At 47.4% G+C, this 14,022-nt stretch overlaps 1 protein-coding gene across 1 annotated transcript; it reads left to right on the top strand.

The window, feature by feature from the left end:
• Positions 1-9,146: 9,146 nt before the first annotated feature.
• Positions 9,147-13,507, top strand: irx2a (iroquois homeobox 2a). Its single transcript, XM_076012854.1, has 3 exons — positions 9,147-9,766; positions 11,061-11,466; positions 12,242-13,507. Exons 1-3 carry the CDS (start codon positions 9,527-9,529, stop codon positions 13,171-13,173), a joined length of 1,578 nt encoding a protein of 525 aa, XP_075868969.1. The 5' UTR covers positions 9,147-9,526; the 3' UTR covers positions 13,174-13,507.
• Positions 13,508-14,022: the final 515 nt, after the last annotated feature.

The raw sequence follows: 14,022 nt of genomic DNA on the forward strand, positions 1-14,022 counted from the left end.
CTCGTCAGAGAGGAAGTTGAGAAGAATGCAGCACCGTGACTTTGAAAGCAATATGCTCCTTATCTGAAGGGGATCGAGCGCCACTGTCCTAAAACGCCGAGGTCCGTCGTCATGTAATGTCACTTGTCCATCCAAATCAAAATACCTTTCACTAACGAGCGCAAGAATGCATGCATTCAAATATTTCTTTGCTGCCAAACGGACACCACGCTGTGATCGTCTTGTTGGTACAGTGAACATATGCTTCAGCCAGGCGTGACTTCTGTGTAGAGCAGACATTGTGTTTATCTAACACAGCAACAACATGGTTGACACCAGATGTTGTAGGACAAACATTAAAATGAAAAAACAAAAACAAACACACACACACACACACACACACACACTCACACACCATTCCTCAAAGCATCATAGCCAAGTTATTGCTGATCAGAACGTTACATTCTTTTATTTTCTCTGAGTTTTTATACAAATGTGAATCTGAACATTTCGGCTGTTGTGTGGAAGCATTAATAAATCTTACATTCAAGCTTAAAGGAAAACTATTCAACAAGGTTGTGCTTTTTGTATTTTAATCAAGCGTAAGTGCATGACAACCTGCTGAACCAGCTTGAGAAGCGACCAGCTGCTTCCTAAGCAAAGACCGAGATGACCTGACGGAAGCTGGCAGCTGTCAATACAGTGGAGAGGTGCCAAATGATAGAGAGGGGGAAAATAAAATCGCAAACCTTTCACCTGCCACAAACAATAATTATTCTCCGCAGACCAAAAAGAAAAGAAAAAAAAAGCGCTGACCTGTAAATTATTCATGCATTCACGTTATGAATAAATAAAAGAAAACAGACGCCGCTCTCAGTCTACAAATCTTGGAGCTACTTGCCCATTTAATCATCAAATTTTAACACAAGCTGCAACACATTGCCAAAGCACTCTGGGCTCCTGGGACAGTCGCAAATTTGACCAAATGCCAATAGGTGCCTAATTTCTTAGCAGCTATTTGCCTCCAATCTGATTCCTGCACCATGCATCAAGGCCCTTCGTTCGGAAACCAGCTCTTCTCCCTCAAATGATGAGTTATTAGGCGTGCATTCATCACACCAGGCCTGTCTTTTTCTCAGAAAGTCTGATTCATTCGGAAGGTCTTCTTCGATAGTTTTCGTATCACAGGCGAGGAGGGGAATGTGTTTTGTTTTTAAGGGTTTGGTTAATTTGAACGCAAACTGTCACCAGCTAAATGTTGCAACCCCAATCAAGTCAACTCAGATGGGAAAACAAACTACGTTGACTTTACGCCGCCACACACGCACACTCATTACTAAATAGCAACTCAGAGCATCTAAGTCCACACATTGTTCTAGCTACCTCAGTATACCGAATGCAAGTCAGTCGATAGCGGTGGCAACCTGGCGCTAAATGAATTTAGCTCCACTCATGCCCCGCAGCACAGTTCCTAATGGTTCTCCTCTCTCTCCACATGTAAATGACCTCCTGTCCCGGATCTTTGATTGCAGATCAATGGCTGTTTGCTTTATTTCGGCGTTTAGCGCCGGCGAACCGCAACGCCACCGGGGGCAAATGTTGAACAGAGAATTTACAGGTTTGCTATCGAGCACTTTGAAACAATAAAAAAAAAAAAAAAGCTGGTGCTCGTGAGCTATTAAACAAACGAGAGAGTAAAGTGGCTGCCGCGGTGCCGAGATTAACACGGCAGATACAACGTCGAAGGGTGTAATTATTCTTTACTGACACAGACGTTTAGCCCCCAGAGCGGAACAGTGTTTACCACAAATACCGCCACCCGCGCTTGACCTAATCATGGGCTGAGATTTACCTGACTGCATTTGAAATGTGTTACGGCTGATTTGTGAGCCAGTGCTGACACTTTGGAGCAGTCGGGACAAAGGACTTAGCCCCGCGTTACGGCCAGCAAATAACCGCAGGACATAACAATACGCCGTGTCGCTCCCTTCGAAATGTCATCGCTTGCTGCCTCATACGTTTACTTAATCTGTTAATTTTCACCGGATCAAATCTGTTTTTGCTTTAGTTTGTTTTGATTTTTTTTTTATGCCGACTGAACTTTATTTAGACTTAACACTGCAACACTATACTGACACTATCTGTGCACTCCTTCCTCCTCTATTTATTCAACAACCCACTCACTTCCCTGAAGAGTCTTCAATGCAAGCTAGATGGACTGGCGGATTGATGTTTTGGACTCAAAATGAATAGATTTCAAATATAATGTTGAAGTTGTGTCGCCACGTGCTTCTTTCGTTATCATCACAGGAGTCACGCAGCTCAGAATCCGGCGTAATGCAAGATTATTGCAGTGTTGCAATGTGGGGGCAACAATGAAGGGCAGACTCGGCCGTCCCTGCCAGCCGCTGGGTGTAGATGGAAATCTCTGCCGTGTTCAGCCAACACATTAAAGCTCAGTGCTGCATCCCGTGTCTTGACAGTGTGCATGTTTTTTTTTTGTGTTTTTTTTTCAGTCTGTGTGTGCGCGCTGTCCACGCTTGACCAATGGTCTGCGTTCATGTGGGTGTGCACTTGCCCGCGCTGGCACATGCGTGGGCATGCAAGCAGTATGTGTTTTGGACAGCGCACGTGTTTGTGTGTGTGTGCGTAGGTGAGTGCGCCCCTGCCTGCTTGCCTGCCTGCCGGCCTGCGTGCGTGCGTGCGTGTTTGTGTGTGTGCGTGCGTGCTCCAGGATGTGGATGTGTGCACGAGCTGGCATGTCAGCTGATGTCCCCAGTAATCCAGCAGTGGGCCTGTTGTGGATTAGTAGCAGGCTCCAGGGGATGGGAATCCCATTCCCGTTTACAGCTCTCCCTGGCAGCAAGGAAGGAAGGATGCCGTCTTTCTCCTGCCGTCTCACCGCCGCAGCCCCAAGGTGTGATTGTGGCTGTGGGTTTGTGTTTTGGGTTGGAGTTTTCAACGGTGTGTTTGTGTGAAACTTGAATGGCTCTGCACATCATATTGACTATAATAATCAGTGTTGCAGGTGGTGGTAATTTCAACTTCCTTTGTCTCCAGTTCTCACCGATTGTGCTTGCAAATTTCCCCACGTGCTGCTTATTTTTCAACTAATACGCAATACATGAAAAACAAAACTAAACAATTTACCTGTTAAATTTGAAGGCCGCCGCTGCTGCTCGCTGCGGTCCTTCCTATGAGCACACACGGCGTCTCCACAGGGATAAAACTGCTGCCGTATGGCGTCTGCCTCACCCCGGCTGCAGATCCTCCTCCTGGAAACACGCTGTAGATGTCTGGTGGCATTCTTTATCACATCGAGTACATGTACACACACACACACACACACACACACACACTGGCCATTGCCCGGCAACGAGACAAAATTTCATCACGGCGGGATTTGTTTTGAAGTCGTTCCGACAACATCCAGCACAAGAGCTGACCTCTTGAACTCGGAGATACAAGCTCGCCGTCTCCCCCTGTGACAATTTAAATGCCACCTTTCTTCCGCACAAAGAGAAAGAGAAAAACATTTTGTGCGTGCGTGCGTGCGTGCTTGCCTTGTGTCTGTGTGTCTGCGCGCGCGAGCCGGAGACTTGCAACCCGATAGCACAACAAAAGAGCTGCGGTGGCAAGTCCCCACGCAGACATTATATGTCAGCATCACTGTCATACTGTTAGCTTGTCCCAACTGTACAAAGCCATCCTCATTCAGGGCACCTAACCAAGGTCAGCCTGGATTAGCCGCTAGTAACCCTATCAGGTCCAGCACAATGATTACAAAGCCCAGTGACACTGGCTGTCAGCACACTCTTTCTAGGCAACCCTATCTGGCCGACCCCTGGCTGCAGAGCCACTGGAGAGGGTTAGTCCATTTCAAATTGTGCGACCACCACCCCCACCCCCACACAACCCCACCTCCAGACCTTTGTGTCTCCCTTTATTTCCTCCCTTTGATTTTTTTGGCCGACTCGTTTGGTTCATCAATCAGCCCGTCTGGATGTGTGTACGTCTGAAACTCATGCTGCACATAATTCCTGTAATTTGTGGATCCCCCCCCACCCCACCCCGCGCTCCCGCCTTTTCACGTATAGGCCATTCTTTGTGCGTGTTGCGTCTCAGGCTGTCCCACCTAAATCTGCCACCCAGCAGTTGACTTTGCTTTTTTTTGTGAGAACCTTGCAGGATTATTTCGCAATTTAAAAAAAAGAGAGAGAGAACGGCCAGAGTGTCATCGTCTTGCAACCAGGAGTTGCACGGCATGAAAAATTGTCAATTCTCTTGTTATTTTCTTGTTTTTCTGTTGTTGTTTTTTTCAGGGCAATATTTGTACAGCGAGGCAGACAGGGTTTTTTTTTTTCACCCAGCTATAAATTAGGAAACGGGCATTGTCCTTCTTGTCCTACCAATACAGACAACACGTCAAAAAAGAAAAAAAAAAAGAAAAACAACAGCGACGACGAAAATAAAGCCTGGTGTTTCACTCCAAGCGTGGATGTTCCCTCCGTTCTGTTTTTCAAGAGGAATTACGCTTCAAGCCCATCGGGTTGCCGCTTTGCTCCCCTCGCCGAGGACTGTTTCCCCAACATCCATGTCGGTTAGCAGCATGTTCAACAAATCAAACCTAAGAACAAGAGCTGCCTTGTGATTTCCTCCTGTTTTTTTTTTTTTCTTTTTCCATTTTTTTTTTTTTTTTTTTTTTTTCTCGACAAACTCCGATAAACGAGAACAACGGCAGCAACAGCACCGCTAGCAGCGGAACAAGCACGGGCCGACGCGGCAACCAATGTTCTCCACTTCAGCACATCAGAGGGGTCCCCGCTTCAGTCGCCCTAAAGGTACCCATTTACAAAGTGATAGGGCTTAGGGTTTTTAACTCGGGGGCGAGAAGCTGATTTGAAACCCCCTCCGCTGCCAAGCGCATGGACGGCTGCTGATTAGAAGAGGGTTGGCAGCAGTGGGCAGATGCCAGGCGGAGGGGGGGTTTTGTGTGTGTTGGTGGGGGGAGAGGGGGGGAGGTGGGGGTGACGGCCTGTCGCCAGTCTGCCACCCAAACCCTTCGCTGCCACCGCCCCTGCACCCGCTAGCTGCCCCCTCCTCCTCTCGCTGACAAAAAAAGACCAAAGACATTTCCGCGACAAACTCAAGTGGGGGAGGGGCCCAACTGTGAGGTGGGAGGGTCGAGTGGGAGGCGGGCCTTTGTATCAAAACGCAGCCGACCTGCCATTGTTGCGACACTCGCAGAAAACCTTTAATTTTTAACTCGGGTGCGTCGCGAGTTATTGGAAGTTGATTTTGAGGTCGCATCTTGAGGAGAGTCAAGACTCCTCGACCCGCCGGGGTCAGGAGCACCGGAAAGTTGAGTATGTTTTTAAACACAGCGCAATAGTCAATGTTTACACCATACCTGCCAAAACGATTCATTAGTTTAGTCCTATTTAAGTCTCTGTACACACCGACAGTCCCTGTGACATAGAGGCACTAGTCAGTGGACAATAAGCAGGGACAAGCTTCACCTCTATATGCCAGACTGTATTGATCCCCAGCCGGCTCAATAAGACAACACAACTTGTCCATTTCCTCGGACTGCACAGTTAGCCATGCATCCGTAGTCACGCAAACCCGACAGACACCGGCATGCGTTTGCACATTCACCTGCTCCGCACGCACAAGTTCACGCCTGAGCCACGGCACTCCATTCCGAACCCGCGGCGAAAAGAAAAAAAAAAAAATGCAAAAAGTCAGAGGCAGCCGCCGCAGCGCAGATCCTCCTCCACTGTGGAAGAGTATGAAAAATCTGAAATCAATATTTATTTAGTCATACGTGTAATAAACAAAGAGCATGACATCAAAGCTTTTTCGCCCCCTCAGTTATTCAATTCAACGAGGCAATTTGCTCCACCAGAAAAGATTTAGCAGTTCCCAGCCCTCAACCAATGCAATACAGGAACTCCGGCATTATTCAGGGGCTAAATTCTGCGGGGAGGAAATAGATGAGAAATCAATAGCTGTTTCCTTCATTCATGCTGGGTGATATATATTTTTTTCCCCCATAAAATTACTGGAGCTGGTCAGAGTATATCTGAGTGGAGGTAAAAACAACAACACCAAAAAACAACTTAGAAATGGATTCCTACAATTTAATACATATTTATTTGTGACAAATGTTGTTTACCGGTTATCCTAATTGTGTTTCTCATATCTTATATAGAATAGAGGCCTCCGCAAATAAGGAAATGTCATTAAAGTGCGACATCTGCCAACATTTCCTCTCTGTTCATATACGGAAGGTGTTTTTGTTTTGCACCGGAGGCCTGCGGAGTCTCCCAAAACTGCAGGAAACGTGAGATTAAACGATTACGCTGCATCGCTGCTATGCTTTTGTTGGTGAGGCCAATTCCAAATATTGCATCCAGACAACAAATAAACAGAGCGCGGCGTTGTTATCCCCGGGACACGGTGGTAAAAGTCACTATGTCTGATTTATGGACAGGATAAGATAGGTTTTAGTCGACTGGTACCTTTACCCTTTACCATCTGCCTCTGCACTCTCTATCGTCTGTCACTAAGTCTGCCCCCCTGTCCATCAATCTCCTCTCTTGCATCTCCTGGAGCTCAATCAGACTGAAACTAAAATATCTCTGCTGCTACCAGCCATCTGAAACTGAGACCTGGAATGTACGACTACGCAGTTCAACACGCACACACACACGCGCACACACGCGCACACACACACACACACACACACACACACACACACACACACACACACACACACACTTAGACTCAGAGTTCTACACCTTAACAGGCTGACAGGTGCACTTTCACACCGACAATATGCAGATGACATTTACATGCGAGCACATATACTCTCACCATTAAATACACTTACACACATTCCGCACGCAGAGGATAGAGAGAGAAAAAAAATGGACCTGACAGATTTTCACCCCTCCTCTTTGAGCATGCACGTGCACGCACTCACGCTCGGAGTGCAGCGTGTGATACTGAGCTGAGTTTGTCTTTGGTCTGTGTGTAGAGGAGACAGTGCCCCCTGGTGTTGGACCGTCAGAACTCCCAACCGGCTCTATCTTTGGCCGTATCTCTGTTGACGTTACTAATTTGGGCCTGTTCGTCTGAAATTGATTAGTTCTGTCTGGAATACAGGAACGTTTCGTCCTCTCAGGGGCGACCCACACACTCACCTCGTCGCAGTTTGTTTTTTTCATATTCGGGTGGGGTTCAAATATGTACCTCACCCCGAGACACGTGTCAAACTTTGTCTGAGCTGCAAACAGTGTGACACTTTTGTTAATGTTCAGTCGAGGAATTTAGATGTCGTTCAAGTCTTAAACATTCACCTGTCGTTTATTTGAATTGCAAGTGTGCAGCAGGTACAACTCACCGTGCAAACATATTAAATTGTAAATCTTTGACTGATATTTATGTATCCCTGAATCATGATGTGCATTTAAAAAATAAGATATAGTAAATGAACTGCATAAAACTCATTTATTTCTGCACACACTACTTCCCATATTTAAATTTCCATGCAGACATGAACAACATAATAATTTGTCTTTTATTAACACATATGTAAAATCGCCCTTCAGTATTTCATTTGAGTGCTCTAAAAGTGTTTATATGGAAAAATATGTACAGGGCGTCTCTTTAGAAAGTGTATTAAATTTAGTCTTCTCATTGGAATCGAATCTGGAATCATCGCAGGCAACAGTGTGCTTTGATTAAAACGAAAAACAACGGCGGTGTGTAAACATGTGAGCCTCTCATCTGCACTATATAAAGACATTATTTTGGTGGTATAAATAACCCGGACATTCCTGCATAATTACCAGGGCCCAGTTGTGTTGAACCCGTCCTGTTGCTGCTTCCACCACACAGCCAGGACCGCGCCGCCGTGCAGCAGCAGCAGCAGCAGCAGCAGCAGGCACCTGATGAATGAACACTCACAGTCGGCCGGTGAGGACGGCTGCTGCCGGGTCACTCATCCAAAGGAGCCCGGTGCTGCTTTTCAGGTTTCAGCTTTCCAACGTCTCAGACGCGCGTAATCACAATTTTTTTTTCCCACCACAATTTTGCACTTTTTTTTTCCTTCTTTTTGGAAGCGCACGTGGGAACACGTGACCACTCAGACTGCGTAAAAAAAAAAAAAACACTCTGGGAAGTGTTTGAGCAAAAAAACAAAAACAAAAAAACCCCTCCAAAACTCAAAACTCACCCTAAGAGCACGGCGCGCGGCCGCAGACACTTCTCACATCGCGATTACCACCGGCAGCAACAACCAGCTTATTAAAGCTCACAGTGGTAATTGTATAATAATAATGGATGAGGAGCATTAGAGATGCGCTAAGTGCTTGTAAATTATAAGGGAGCGAGCCAAGACGTGCGCGCAGCGGGCGTAACGAGCGCGCCTCCCCAACGTAGATCTCACACTTCTCTCTCTCTCTCTCTCTCTCTCTCTCTCTCTCTCTCTCTCTCTCTCTCTCTCTCTCTCTCTTTCTCTCTCTCTCTCTCTCTCCCTCTCTCTCTGTCCGCGTTGGATTGCTGGGCTGACTGAATCACCAGCTGCATATGGAGAGCACTGGCCGCTTTTGCAACACACACACACACACACACACACACACACACACACACACACACACACACCACCGCACCCCCCTCCCCAACCCTACAAGGGGGTGGGATGGGATGTGTAACAACGCTGACCTGTAAGCATGACAAAATAACAACAAACAACCTCCACACACGTCAAATATCCCTCATATTTATTGGAAATAAAGTAGACTAAATTAAAAAAAAAAAAAAAAAAAAAAACACACAAAAAAAACATGGAATATCCAATTTGGTATGCACGTATCAAAAAGAAAATGAACCCAGAATATCATACTGAAATAATAATTCATAATTGCAATGAGTATTATAGAACGACTGAAATCTTCCTTTTCAACCCTGGATCTGTATTATATTGGAATAAAACCTTCCTTTGTATCGCCACCAAGACAAACCGAGCCACTGGCGGGCTGAGTGAGCTCTCCCTCCCTCCCTCCTACTTTTTGCAGTGTGTGCCTCGCTCCGACTCCGGGGCTCCATTTCTGTGAGGCGGAAAGTGGGCGGGGACAGGATATTCAGATGAGCCGGAGTGACAGCTCCAGTTTCCCCCAATGCTCAGCGTGTCTGAAAGTCCACTGGCTCCTTCTCCTCTCCCAACTCCTCACTTCACAGCGCTGCGCACTAAAAACATCGGACGCTAGGGGATCGAGACGCACGCCACATTGCCTCTATGAGGGCACTTTAACAGATCTTTCGGGAGGGTTTTTTTTTCCCCAGTAAGGGGGCTGTGGAGGGAGGCTTTTTATTATTGTCATTTACTAATGAGTCCTCGCGCCGCCGATTATTGAGTCGATTGTTTATTATTTGGTCACTTGTTACCAGACGCCTCTGTGCGTTGGGTTCTTTATTTATTTATTTATTTTTTTTTATACCTCCCTTTCTTGGAACCGGCGATCCAGCCCCGCGTTCACCAATGTCCTATCCTCAGGGTTACCTCTACCAGCCTCCGGGCTCCCTTGCGCTTTATTCATGTCCGGCATACGGGGCCTCGGCTCTGGCTGCCCCGCGGAACGAAGACTTGGCCCGGTCGTCGTCCGGATCAGCCTTCAGCCCTTATCCCGGATCGGCTGCTTTCTCCGCCTCGGCCGGTGCCGGCTTCTCCAGCCCGCTGTCATATTCCGCAGACCCAACCGCAGGATTTCCATCATACATGGTAAGAAACGTCGCAGCATTATCAATTTGTGATTTATTTATTTTTTTAAAACAGTGAGGATCTAAAGCGTGTGACGGCGAGTTTAGATCTGCGGATGCGTTAACAGACGAAGAAGCCGAGCTCCGCGTCCGGTTGCGATCAGCTGAACGTAAACGGCTGCAGAACTTTGACTGACATTCACGGGGCTCACGTTTGTCTTGTGCAAGCTATAAAAGCGGAGCCGGTCGTCTTAAATGGGATTTTTAAGCTCGCATTGTTCAAGTGTGACCGCTGGCTTGACCAGCGCTTTAGGCTCTCGGCGGTGATGATAATGGGCAAACAGAGCAGCGCACCGGGGTCGTTTTATTCCGCATTTTCTCCCCACACACTAGTTAATTTATGTCACGGAAAATTAATATAGCATATCGCAATCCATCACCCTTTCTCCCCCTATCAGCGGAAACTCATTAAAATCGCCTCCAGATGAAGTCTCTGGCTTTATTCAAACGCGGTTATTTCTAAGACATAATAAGCATGAGTGTGATGTCAATGTCAAATGGAGCAATTTAAGTTATTTTCATTATAATTATTTTTTTTATTATTATTATTATTATTTAGGAAAGGTGCATATCAAGTGATTACCTAATATTGCTCCATCAGAGAAGATATGTTCACACACCGGAGCTGCTGTTGCAGCAAAGCAAAAAGCAGCCACATGGATTAAAATGAGGGAGTTAACGGGTGATTAGGGAAAATTGAAATTTCCCTTTTTATTATCTTTACGCCTTATTAACATCGGGCCCCGTTATTAGTTAATCCGATAATGATCTTAACCATTAGTTAACCATTTGTCTGCGGCCTGTCTTCAGGCACGGTGTTTATTTTAGCGCCTGTGTGCATTTCTAATCATATGTGTTTCAGAGTGCAACCGAGTGTAAGAATGGGAAATATAATATAGTTTGAAAATGTGTTGTTGTTTTTTTTGTTTTTTTTGTTTTTATTGTATTTAATAAACAGTTCCGCAGTGCATCGATTTCGAATATTTTCAGTGGAAGTAAAATGATTTAAATTAAGTCGTCACGTTACACCTTTCTTCTTCCTTTATTGAGTCACTGATAATCGAATTAAAGTGTGTTTGTAATTGCAGTAATAAAACAGCTCGACTCGGCCACCGTTTTAAAACAAGGATTGTTTTGCCACAGTTTTTATTTATTCCAAACACACAGACATGTCATTGACTTTCCCCCTCCACCATTCCTCTTTTCAAACCAACCCCCCCCCCCCCCCCCCCCCCCCCCCCCCCCCCCCCATGCAGAGCTCTCCGTATGACGCGCACGCCACAGGCATCGCCGGGGCGCTGAGCTACCACCCGTACGGGAGTCCGGGCTACCCCTACCAGCTCAACGACCCGGCTTACCGCAAGAACGCCACCAGGGACGCCACGACCACCCTGAAGGCCTGGCTGCAGGAGCACAGGAAGAACCCGTACCCGACCAAAGGGGAGAAGATCATGCTGGCCATCATCACCAAGATGACCCTGACGCAGGTGTCAACGTGGTTCGCCAACGCCCGGCGGCGGCTCAAGAAGGAGAACAAGATGACGTGGGCGCCGCGGAATAAGAGCGAGGACGAGGACGAGGAGGACGCGGACGGCGAGAGGAAGGAGGCGGAGCGCTCGGAGAAAGGCCTGGACAACAGCGAGGCGTCGGCGGAGGATGAAGGTGGGGAGTCATGTGGAGACCGAGCCAATGATCCATTTAACAATTCAAGGGGGGTATAGGACGTGGGAGGGGGAGGGAAGAGGGGGACAGGGGGTGGAGTGGGGGGATAGCGGGCTGGGGGGGGGGAACCACAGTTTATTTACTGCTCAACTTAGGAAGGCTATTGTGGTCATATTTGAAGGATTAATAGCACTTTTAATTTCGTTTAAATAGTGTGATAAAAAAAAATCAAATGTGAATTTATTGTCTGAAACTATATTTTCCTACGAGGTCAAATATATAATATTTTTTGTTTATTTCACGAACCCTCCTCATAAATTTAACTGAATTTAGGAGACTTTTTTTGTCTTCTTGTTTTCGACATGATAAATGGGAGGTCACTTGCAAAGCTGCCACTCGGTGATCCACCTGGGCGCTCGGGCTGCCTCGGCGAAGCTGGAATGTTATTGTTAATGCATTGATTCTCCACTGATTTATTTATGAATTAATGAGCGTCGTTGCCACATTAAAATTTAATTGCAGCCCCCGTTTCACTGTAGCGACGGTGTGTTTGAGTATTAGAAGAAAGACGAATCAGCTTTCACAATCATTTATTATTTTGTCGACATCAAATTTGCCTTTTGGTTTAAAATAGGAAAACAAAGTTATTATTATTATTATTATTATTATTATTATTATTATTATTATTATTTTAAATTATTATTATTATTATTATTATTATTATTATTATTATTATTATTATTATTATTAATTTCCCTCCTCTTCTTTTTGCCAGGTATCAGCCTTCACGTGGATTCTCTGACGGACCATTCGTGCTCGGCCGAGTCTGACGGGGAGAAGGTGAGCTGCCAGGGGGGCGAGCAGGGCTCCGATCAGGCCGACGACAAATGCACCGAGGACGGTGACGAACGCAGACACGAGCCGAGGTCCCTGCAGCTCTCGCCCAAGCCCATCATCACCTCGTCGCCTCTCACGGGAGTGGAAGCTCCGGTCCTCGGCCACCACAACCAACACCACCTGCCGCACCACCACCACCTGCACCACCACCACCACCACAACCTCCATCACCTCCAGCAGCTCCACAGCCAGCGGGAGGATTTGGTCCGGAGCCTCGTCAGCGGCGCGGCCAACAAATCGGCTTCGTCCAGTCCTGACGGCAGACCCCCATCGGGGCCCCCCCAGACCCCCACAGCCAAGCCCAAACTGTGGTCTCTGGCGGAGATTGCTACCTCGGACCAAAAGCAGCAGCAGCAGCAGCAGCAGCCGGGCCAGCCTGTCCCCCCGGGCTGCCCCTCCTCCAGCAGTGGTCTCCTCACTCCCCCCACGCCTTCCAGCGGCTCCCCGGCCGCCACCTCTCCCTCCCTCTACCCGACCCCCTCCATCCTCGGAAGACCCATTTATTACACGTCTCCCTTTTACAGCAATTACACAAACTACGGCAACTTCGGCGCCTTGCAGGGCCAGGGGATCCTGCGATACACCAACTCGTCCGGCGTCAACCTCGCAGCCGCCGCCGCGGCAGCAGCGGCTGCGGCGGCCGCGAACGAGGGTCTGGGCTCCTCTCAACACGCTCTGGAGGCAAGCACGAACCCCAAGAACAGGCCAGACTCCCCCCTCGTTAAAAGCAACCCCGGCCAGATTGTTATTGTCGAGCAGCAGCAGCAGCACTTTAGAGCCGCGAATTTAGAGGCGAAGAAAGGTACGTAGCCTGGGCGACGCTCCAGGCTGACGCGACGTCACAAGCGGCTGAAGGTGTTCTAGAAATCTCACCTGGGATGGAGGCAGAGAGAAAAGAAAAGTGGTTCACCCGCTGCAAAAAATAATAATAATAATAATAATAATAAACTGCCCTTTGTGTGTCATTAAATGCAGTCGCCACCACGCACGGCACAAAGTGGCCACGGTGGAAAAGTTAGACGGAGGAGATCCAGCTGACGGCGTACTGACTCGTTGAGGCAGTTGAGGGAAGCCGTCGCAGCGCATTTTCTCAAATCATTTCTAAGCTGTGTGTTTTCTTTTTTTCGTTCTTTTTTTTTTTTTCCTTTTTACACATTTTTTTCCCCCCGTTTTCTTTTCTAAAAACGTATCAGACACCTGCAGCGAGTGAGCGCGCGCTGAAACCACGTGAGGGCTTCGGTGGGGGAGAACGGAGAACTTTTGAATTAAAGCCCCACCAAAAAGACGAGCGATCCGGCATCGTGACACGTGCGCGCGACCGTGAGTGCGCGCGCGCGCGCACGTTGCCATGTTTTGTTTTTGTTTTTTTATCAGGATTTCGATTGCTAATGTTTCATCGGCGGGTGCACGTGTGTGCGTGTTCGTGTGCGTGATTTCCTGGTGCGCGTTGTGCGCACCTCCCCCTATAGGATAATGACGTTTACGCACGGGGTCAGACAAAATGGCAAACCAATCAGTCAGCCCTCCACGTCACTAGGGGCTCTCCAAACTTTGATCCGCAGAATTTATTTATTTTCTATCATTATTGTTGTTGTTGTTGTCGTTGTTATGAGTTGTTTTTATTCGGCTCATAATTGGGCAGTGGTTTTTTTTTTTAAA

Source organism: Nelusetta ayraudi, unplaced genomic scaffold (genome assembly GCF_046127955.1).
Source record: "Nelusetta ayraudi isolate G7.1 ecotype Tasmania unplaced genomic scaffold, CSIRO-AGI_Nayr_v1 ptg000136l, whole genome shotgun sequence".
In the NCBI taxonomy this organism is placed as follows: Eukaryota; Metazoa; Chordata; class Actinopteri; order Tetraodontiformes; family Monacanthidae; genus Nelusetta; species Nelusetta ayraudi.